This window comes from Carcharodon carcharias, chromosome 6 (assembly GCF_017639515.1).
Source record: "Carcharodon carcharias isolate sCarCar2 chromosome 6, sCarCar2.pri, whole genome shotgun sequence".
Classification (NCBI taxonomy): domain Eukaryota; kingdom Metazoa; phylum Chordata; class Chondrichthyes; order Lamniformes; family Lamnidae; genus Carcharodon; species Carcharodon carcharias.
In genome coordinates, this window is record NC_054472.1 from 50,877,074 (window position 1) to 50,887,575 (window position 10,502).

The 10,502-nt window shown below is 40.5% G+C and overlaps 1 protein-coding gene across 15 annotated transcripts in view; it reads left to right on the forward strand.

The window, feature by feature from the left end:
• Positions 1–6,792, forward strand: part of clasp2 (cytoplasmic linker associated protein 2) — a 557,389-nt gene extending 550,597 nt beyond the window's left edge. For all 15 annotated transcript variants that reach the window (XM_041189359.1, XM_041189360.1, XM_041189361.1 and 12 more), the window contains 2 exons: positions 1,097–1,213; positions 5,107–6,792. In XM_041189359.1, coding sequence (XP_041045293.1) covers positions 1,097–1,213; positions 5,107–5,193 — 204 coding nt within the window. In that variant the 3' untranslated portion in view covers positions 5,194–6,792. The remainder of the gene's footprint in view (positions 1–1,096; positions 1,214–5,106) is intronic.
• Positions 6,793–10,502: the final 3,710 nt, after the last annotated feature.

The following is a 10,502-nucleotide window of genomic DNA, read 5'->3' on the forward strand; positions in this document are numbered from 1 at the left end:
ATTAACGTGCTCCAAAGGAAAATTAATTTCAGTATGAATTAGAACCAAACTTCAGTTTTCTGGCTAATCTGCAAACCATAATATCTTTCCTGGGCTTCCAGACAACTAGGCTGTACTATCCCTTTTAACAGGGGTTTCAACATTTTTTTAACTGGCCCCTTTGCTAGGTTAATGTACCATGTAAGCCCTGGTCTTTCTAATAAAGACTAGAGAAACTTTCGATTTTGATAGGGGTTAAAATGTGTGGTATCAGATCACCCAAAAAAGGTTAAATTATCCTGGCAAGTTGCATTAGCTTGTTTTGTATTCCCTTGCATGTAGGAAGTTGAGGGCTTGATCTAACCAAGGAATTTAAAATGATAAAGGGATTTGCTAGAGGTGATACTGAAGAACTATATCTTTTGATGGGGTAATCCAGAACCAGAAGGCATAATGTTAACATTAGAGATTATGAAGAATGGTGTTTTTTTTCTCAAAGGGTAGTGGAAATTTGACACTTTCTCTCCCAAAAGGCAGTAGATACTGGGTCAACTGAAAATTCCAAGACTGAGATTGATAGTTTTATATTGGGTGAGTTTTTGTTGGATGAAGGCATCAAGGGATATGAAACAAAGGCGAGTAAATTAAGTTGAGGTAGAGATTAGCCATGATATAATTGAATGACAGAACAGGCTCGAGGAACTGAATGGCCTCCTCCTGTTCTTTGAAAACAGCAACAAGAATTGCCCTTCATTGTATTTCGTGGATATGTTTCAGCCAATCCTGGGTGTGAGTGTCACCATTTTTTAAATGCACACAACTCATGCTTGTTCAGAGCCAACATTGCCCTTGTGCTTCTCTGCTGACTTCATCGCATGATACTTATGAACAGATAATGGTGTTGGGAAAGCTCTCAGTTTAGAAACATCTGCATTTCAACCTTTGGTAGGCCACTTTTATTTCTAAAACACATATACTCTGATTATCTGCAGACATACAAAAGATATAATGCTGATATTTCCCTAGAGATTACAAATCATCCAAGAAGGTTAATGTAACTTTTCACAGTTGCAGTAGAATACAACAATCTGCTTAACTCAACCATAATTTTTTTCAGGGTTATGACAATACAGAGAGCAGTGTTCGCAAAGCAAGTGTATTTTGCCTTGTAGCCATCTATTCTGTTATTGGTGAAGATCTTAAACCCCATCTTGGTCAACTCACTGGCAGTAAGGTAAACTAAATGTATTTTTTTAAATGTACTTTGTGTCTAATATTTATGGGTTTGTCTTGTTATTACTATAGTTTTCAATTTTTTGTACTCAATGATGTAGCTGCATATGCATCAGCAAATCCAGCCAAGAAGCTCACTATAATTTATATAACTCTCTTTAAAATTATGTGGTAACCTTTCAGACTAATAATTATGTTTTAAAGGAGAGGTCTCAAAATTCAAATTTGTTTAACCACAACAGTCGTAGAATTGTGAAGCAAATTTTATGGGGCAGCTGTTGAAGCAGCTGATATTGATAAGATCAAGAAATAATTAGACTTATTTTTGAATCGAGAAGGGATATGGTCAGGCAGGGTAGGTGAATGGAACTTTTCTTACATGCTTGCTGTGTTTAAGAGCCTATTTCTAATTGTGACAGAGCTGTCATCAACTGGGTAAAATTACTTGAGCAGAATCCTCACAAGCATTCTACACGTTCTGAATATCTCCAAGAGTTATGTGACTGTCTCACATAAGGCTCTTTTTCTTCTTCCCAAAAACAGTGTCTTGAATTTGCTCTCCCAGTGGCAAAGGTCTTCAATTTTTTCACTGTAGCGTCAGTTAATTCTAACTTTCGAAGCTTCAGTGTTGAAAAAAATATGGCAAGTAAGATCAAGCAAAACAAGATTTCTTCATAAATACATAAAGAGAAAGAGGATAACTCAAGGAAGAGAAGGGCCTATTAAGGATCATAAGGGTAACCGGTGTTTGGAGGCAGAGAGTAGGTTTGGTTCTTAGTGGAAAATTTGTGTCTGTTTTCACAGAAGAGAGGGACAGTAAAGACATTGCAATCAGAGGAGGCGTGTGAAATTTTAAATGAAATTGACATAGTGAGAGAGGAAGTATTAAGGGGTTTAATATCCTTGAAAGGGGATAAATCCCCAGGCCCAGATGAAATGTACCCTGAGCTGCTAAGGAAAGAAAGAGAAGAAATAGTAGAGGTTTTGCTTATTATTCTCCAGTCCTCTCTGGCTACAGGCATGGTGCCAGAGGACTGGAGGACAGTCAATGCTGTATCATTGTTTAAAAATGAGGAAAGCAACAGACCAAGTCATTACAGGCCTTTCAACCTAACCTCAGTAGTAGGAAATTTTTTGGAAAAAATTCTGAGGGACAGGAAAAATCTTCATTACAGAAGAATAGGCCAGAACTTCCCGGGAGTGGCAATCATGGTCAGATTGCCACTCCGTTCCTTTTTACTTATCCAGGTCGGTAGCTGCATATTTCTCACCCGCTATTCCGTCCCAGACCTGGTGAGAAATATGCAGTGTAGCTGGTTCCCAAGGCATTTCCAGTGTAGGGCAGCATTATTGGGGAAGTGAAGCCACGCCCCCTTTTTACAGCAATAGCTGCTGTAAACCAGGCAAGTTTAAAGGTCACTTTTTAAATGCATTTTAAGAAGCCAGGGAGATGGTAAGTGTATAAGTTAAGTGAGTAGGATGGTTGGGGTGGGTTGGAGGGAGGTTGGGCGGTCAGTCAGGGGGTAGTCAGGGTGTGTGAGGAGTATGGGGATGGTCAGGGAGATGACAAGGGGGGCTCGCAGGGATAGTATGGTGTTGGGGGCAGGGATGGTATGGTGTTGGGGCTAGTGTGTTTGTTGGGGCGGTCAAGAGGGTAGTTGGGGGTTTGTAGCTGCAGTCATGGGGGGCTGGGAGGGTAGTTGGGCTTGGGGGCTAGTCCAGGAGGGTGGGAGGATGTGTGGTCGGGAGGGTCATTGGGGTGTGAGTGAGTATTTGGGTGGGAGGCTAGAGGGGGTTGTTGGGTGGTTGGGGGGTTAGTCAGGGGTAGTGGGGGTGGGGGGTGGTCAGGATGGTAGTCAGAGGGTACAGTGGGGATCGAGGTGGGTGTCAGTACTATAGTTACCCAGGAGTTAGAAGTGGCTTTAATTCTTCAAATTTTTCCTGGGTAACTATTCCGCTAAGAGAGGCGGAATCATCCAAAGTCTCCAATTTAAATCAGAGTATCAGATGGTTCTCAGTACAGGTAAACTGCCGTCGGAGGTTTAAACTTCCCAGACAATTCGTATGCGGTTCTTGTGTGTAGACTTAGGGGAAGTTCCCCAGTGCATTTTCTGGGGCACCTCCAGGAGGACTGTCTGGAAATCGGAAGTTTCTGGGCCAATTAATCAACAACAGCACAGATTTAGTAAGGGAAGGTTGTGGCTGATTAACATGATAGAAATATTTGAGGTGATACAGAGGTCTATAAGAGTCCTGCATTTGATGTAGTCTGTATGGATTTTAGCAAGGCATTTGATAAGGTCTCACATGACAAACTGGTCACAAAAACAAAAACCCATGAGATTCAAGGCATAGTAGCAAGCTGGATCCAAAATTGGATCAGAAGCAGGAAGCAAGGAGTGTTTTTGTCACTGGAAGCCTATTTTTAGTGCAGTTCCATTGGACTCAGTGCTGGATCCCTGTTTCTGGTACAGTAAGTCCTCATTTTAGGTTGTGTTTGCATTCCTGGACTTGAAGTGAAGCAACTTCATTTGAATCATGAGTTCCCATAGGAATTGATGCTAAAGCTGGAATTAGGCTTCCATCCGGAAAAAAGTCATATACAAGTTGAAACACTGTACCATACATGTGCATTCCCAGCTGAAATAACTTGCAAAATAAAATACATCACTAAATATAAAAGAAATCCTCTATGAATTCAGATTAGATAACTCTCACCAGCCTCTAGACATTTTAAAACATCCAATTTCACTGCTAGGCTGGTGGCTATTCTTGCTTTTTTGCAGCAGCAGGCACACTACCAGCACTTACTGGGAAACATCCTCTCAGCATCCTCTATTCTGTCAATCACCTCTCATTCTCCTAAACTCCGATGAGTATAGGCCTAACTGTGCAATCTTTCATTGTAAGACAAGCCCTTCATCCTAGGAATCAACCAGCCTTGCCAACATTACCCACATCCTGACAACAAAAAAATTAGAAAATTAATCTATTGATTTTAAAGTAGGTTAAAATTGATATTTTAGAATTTCAAAATGACCCCAAAACCCTTTAAATAACATCAGGTGTACGATGAAGCCTGTGAATCACAGTGCACTTATTATCATTGGATAGGTGACAGTTCAATAGGGGTATGTTTTCTCCATGATAACAACTGAAGCCCGTATCTCTAGTCTGTCTTTGTTAAATAGTGTTGCTTTTGGTGTCTACTAACACTATTCTTGTGTAATATACAGCAGGGACTACTGTCTCTTCATAATAATTTACCTTTTTGTTGACCTTATAGTACTTTAAATCCACTTGATAATCTCATGTCTCACAAGAGCATACAGGATATGGTAATTAACAGGCCACATTTGATGCCAGTTATGCAGATTAGAATGCAATCTTTGTTAGGAATTAGTATAATGTTAACATTGTAATACTTTGACCAGTTAATTTATAGCCTTGCATGTCACTCAAACAAGATAACTATTAATACTGTGCCATCAGAAGTATTTGTGATCTGTGTATTAGATGAAATGTATAATATCTGTTGAAACAGGAGTGCCTTGCTGAAATAATTTGAATGTTCTTGTTCAGAACAGTCTCTATCCTTCTTTTGTGAATTTCTTTTCTTATATTTATTCCCTATCTAACAACATTTGGAACAAAAATTGCATAATATGAAATATTTATGCAAACACTTAAAAGCCTCAATCTCCATATTCCTGCTGTTGATTGTGATACTAGGACCTATTCATCAAATTGTTTGTGTTTGCAGTTATGGCCTCATGTTCTTTTCCCTGAATTCATGATTTTTGCTGTTAGGTTGTGTACAGTGTTTGCAGCCCTGTTTATTAAATCCGGTATATTGAAAATGTAACACATTCCTTAATTTGTTTTGTGTTTCAGATGAAATTGTTAAACTTGTACATTAAACGTGCACAAACTGGCTCCAGCACAAGTGGCTCAGCGTCAGACCTCACTGGTCAAAGCTAGAGATAGCAGCTATTTTAAAATGAGTCTTCTGAGAACAGGACAACAACCAGTTTTTCAAGATTAGACTCTTCTTTGGAACTTGATTCATCACAGCTGTATACAACAAATGGCTTCCCTCAGCCTGCATGTGACTGTTGCACCAGAATTTATTCCAGATCAGAGGAAACAGTATTAGTCAATCCAGATAAAACTCAAATCAGTTCTTACTCAGACTCCTCTGTGTTTCTTCTAATTAATGTTTACCAGTGTTACAGTTATATAAATAAAATGCTAATTATGATTAAAAAGGAATGCTTTAAGCTTCAGAAAAGTTTTTTGCTTCTATCCAGCGGTATTACAATTTCCTTTTATTTCATAATTTACTTCTGGTTAGATTTCACAAATCATTGGTAAAGGATAAGCCTCCAGTAAGTCAGACTAGAACCAGATTGAAGCAGTAGCAAACTGCCTTGTTTTGGGTGCATGCTGCCATAACAAAACTTTAGGGATTGTAACTTAATGTTGTGCAAGGCCTGCGGCTGGAATTGTCTGGTTTTGCCAGTGTCACTTGTCTATTCACCAATTTAATCTGTTGTTCCCTCAATAAAAGTAAAGCAAACTAAACGGAAGAAAGCTAGAAGAGCTGAGCATTTTTGAGCAGCAGCAAGTCATCTCTGTGTCCTATTTCTCAGTAGTAGGTTTAAGTGGATGGGAACAGGTTGCATGAGACTTGTATCATAACCAAATGGACACATGCCATCACCCCTTCTTCAAGCAAGGTGCATCGGAGTGGAGTGCTCTTCACAAGCACACTCAGTATGTAACTTGTTTATATTTAGTATATGTTTCTAAAGTTCTAGTAAAATGCATATGTTCATCAGGTAGAAAAACCTTTGTGGCAAGTTTTGACTCAGCAGTAACCTTAAATAAGTAGACAACAGTTGTGGTGATGATGCGACTGACCTATTTGTCTGTGATGGCTTTGTTTAAATGTTCCAGGAAGCTTAACATCAATAGCTACTATTTGTGCACAGTACAATGTGAAGGTCATAAGATATTGACAGTGTCCATTTGGGAAAGCAAATAAGATGGATCAATATGGAGATGTCAGCACGTTGCATTAGTGTTCTCTCTACCTCTTTTGCAGACAGGTATTCTTACAACCTACTGACATAACTTACACTTTTTTTTTTAAAAGTCTACTACTTTTACCTGGTTGCATAATGACTAACATTTAATGACATGTCCTAAATCGATACTGGAAATAGTTTTGTTGCCAGTTGTTCTGTGATGGTGATGCTCATGGGGCTGGATATGTGAAGTCCAAAACTAAAGTGAATGCATCTGGTAAAATTGAATCCCACTGGGAAAGCAAAACATGATCAGACTGTTGTTTTGCTGCTTTTAGGGAGTCCCCCTTTTTTGTTTAATGAGAAATTTGTAGAAATGTATTTAAAGATTTTAAGCGAGCCTTCTATCTGTTACTGGCTTTTTTAGCACCTGCATCAAGGATATAGTGTCACGTGAATGTTTATTTGGTTTACACTGTATTATTTGATGTATTTATAATTATGTGCTTACAAATGTGCATACACTGGCAATAAACTGTATATAACATTATTAACTTGTTCTTGAGTCACTGAAGTTGGTTCTTTTGTCATCATTTTTGTGAAATTTTGAAAAAGACTACAACCAAAGTTAAACAGAGAAATCCTAAGTGGCCTAGTGAAAGATGATGCCACTAAGGTTCTGTTAACATGATGGAAGACTTGCAGTTTGTGGTATACTATCATTGTTCAGTTCTTCTACTTTATGTCCTTTTAACGTCTTCAGTTGGTTCTTTGGTTCAGTTGACTGTACTTTTACTTTGGTGTAAGTCTGAATCATTTATACATACTGTCGTTTGGTAGTAGGGAGCTTGAACATATTCATTTTGCTTGCAGAGGACAGACCCCTGCGTATGAATGTTGGTTCTAGCAAGTGTAAATGAGCCATATTATGAGCTCGACTGATTATCTTAAATTAGTTGTTAGTGTAGCTGTTAGCATGCTCAGGATTGTCAGCAAATGCTGCTCAATTGTGGAATCGCATCTAACAGTAAATCTTTCGTTAATAACCAAAGGAACATGTTCTTTGGCTTAGCCAGCCATTGGGACGTATGGCCTACTTACCTGGCATCGTGCTGGAACCTAAATTCATACACAACGTTCTCAATTCTGTGGTAAGCAGAATGGCTTTTTGGACTGACAGCAGTATTCAGTTAGTGGAAAACACCACATGCATCATCACAGCATAGTAGTAGTGTGAAATGGCTTCTTAATCTGTTCTATCTAAAACACAATTGATTGAATCAAACAACATGTTCCTCCTCTGGCTGTTTGTAATAGGCAGAGTACAGACCACACTCAACCAGCCAGCACTTGCAAAATCCAAAATAAAACATCTAGGGGAACATTTTCCTCCCGTCGGGGGGATGTGCAGGAGTGGGCGCGAGCAGGTGGGTTCCTGATTGGCACCCCCCAGTTGAGGACGGGCCGCCATTTTACATGGGTGGGCCAATTAAGGCCTGCCCAGCAAGAACTCGGCCAGGAAGCACTATGCACTCCCTGCACAGGCCGGGGGGGGCGGGATTCCCTGAGCCGGGAATGTGCTCTTTCACGCATGCGCGCATAAGAGCTCACAGATCTCCCTGAGATAAAGTGCTGCCTCAGGGAGATCAGTTCTGGTTTGAAAATTTCAATAAAGAAGGGGAAAAACATTACTGACATGTCCACTCGTGCCACTGTCACATGAGCTGAGACATGTCAATTTATTTTATTCTAAACATTTTATAAAAATTTTAATACCCTCATGAAACCTCATCCCGCCCTTGGATGAGGTTTCATTTTTTTTCAGAAGCCTGCCTGGGCTCCCAGCCTGCCCGCCAATCTTAAGGTTGGGCAGGCAGGTCAATTAATCATGTTAATTACTTTAATAATAGCCTTAATAGGCCTTTGACAGTTCAGCAGAACTGAAAATCTAAATTTTCACGCATGCCCAACGTCACCCTGCGTCATTTAACACGTCAGCGAGCAGGCCCCATCCCCAACTCGCCAAACAGAAGATTCTGCCCCTACTCTTAGATGTGATTCACGATTGTGCAACACTTGCTGAACAATCCAAAGTGTGCGAATAGATTATTGAATTTAAGATAATCAGTCAAGCTGAGGTGAGGTAAGAGTGACCGCCCATGATATCAAGGCAGACTTGTTTAAGTGTGGCACCAGGGACCCTAGCAAAACTAGAGTCAATGGGAATCAGGAGGAAAACATTCTGCTGGTTGGATTCATTCTTAGCACAAAGGAAGATGTTTTGTGTTTGTTGGAGGTCAATCATCTCAGTTCCCAAGACGTCTTTGCAGGAGTTCTTCAGGGTAGTGTCCTAGGCCCATCCATCTTCAGCTGCTTCATCATTGACCTTCCTTCCATCATAAGGTCATAAAGTGGGGAGGTTTGCTGATGATCACACAATATTCAGCACCATTCGCAACTCCTCGGATACTGAAACAGTCCATGTCCAAATGCAGCAAGACCTGGACAATATCCAGGCTTGGGCTGACAAGTGGCAAGTAACATTTGCGCCACACAAGTGCCAGGCAATGACCGTCTCCAACGAGAGAGAATCTAACCATACCCCTTGAAATTCAATGGCATTAGCATTGCAGAATCCCCCACTATCAACATCCTAGGGGGTTACCATTAACCAGAAATTGAACTAGACTAGCCATATAAATACTCCGGCTACAAGAGCAGGTCAGAGACTGGGAATCCTGTGGCATGTAACTCACGACCTGACTCCCCAAAGCTTGTCCACCCTCTACGAGGCACAAGTCAGGAATGTGATGGAATACTCTCCACTTACATGGATGAGTACAGCTCCAACAACACTCAAGCTCGACGCTATCCAGGACAAAGCAACCCGCTCGATTGGCACCCCGTCCACAAACATTTACTCCCTCCATCACCGATGCACAGTGGCAGCAGTGTGTACCATCTACAAGATGCACTGCAGCAACTCACAAAGGCTCCTTAGACAGCACCTTCCAAACCCACAACTGCTACCATCTAGAAGGACAAGGGCAGCAGATACATGAGAACACTACCACCTGCAAGTTCCCTTCCAAGCCATTCATCATCCTGACTTGGAAATATATTGGCCACTGTCACTGAGTCAAAATCCTGAAACTCCCTCCCTAACAGCACTGTGGATGTACCTACACCATGTGAACTGCAGCGGTTCAGGAAGGCAGTTCACCACCACCTTCTCGAATATAATTAGGGATGAGCAATAAACACTGGCCTAGCCAGCAATACCACACCCCATGAATGAATTTTTAAAAACTTATGGCTCATTTACACTTGCTAGAAATGGCATACATTCATACACAGGGATCCAGTCTCTGCATACAAAAAGAATATGTTCAAGCTTTGCAACTTTTTTGAATTACCTAGAGGCATTGGGACCCTGTTGCCTTCTCCATGGCATCGCCTCATCCAACAGAGTCGACTTGCCAATCAATCAGCACCCTTTTCTACTATAGTATAAGTTGTTGTGATTGTTTGAAATTTGGCAGTCTTGCATTTGTCCAGATGTGTGCAAGACAAAAAGCTTTGACAACATGTCTCTCTCCTTTCAGCAACAGTTATACATACTTGAGTCTCGTTTTCAGGTTATTTGTGAACATCTTTTTAAGACTAGCTTCTTGGGGAAAAAATCGGGTATGGCACCATTCTTGTCTAATCTGTAGAATTGAGCAGAAAAATGTTGAAAATTATCTTAATATTAATTGTTCAAGACCCTGCTGGGATTTAACCAGTATGGTTCATCAATATGTTTTGTGTAACCTCTGGATAAGTAGAATTCACAGTGGACAAAAAAACTGTTTTGAAAAACAGAACATGTAGGTCAGTGAGTTAGGACCAATTTTATTTCTGTTTTTGATAAAGTGAGCACTATGTCTTTGGGTGCATGTATAGTTATGGAGGTTATGGGGAGAAGGGACCAAGAGACTTAAGAATTTTGATGTAGTTTCTACTCCGCACAGTACCTGACCTTAAAAATAGGAACAGGACGATGCCATTCAGATCCTCAAACCTACTCCACCATAAGAACATAAAAAATAGGAGCAGAAGTAGGCCATTTGGCACATTGAGCCCATCCTGCCACACATTAAGAACATGTCTGATCTGTTTGTGACCTCAACTGCACTTTCTTGCCTGCCCATTATATCCCTTTACTACTTTGTAGATCAAAAATCTGTTTTTGTCAACCTTGAATATATTCAATAACTC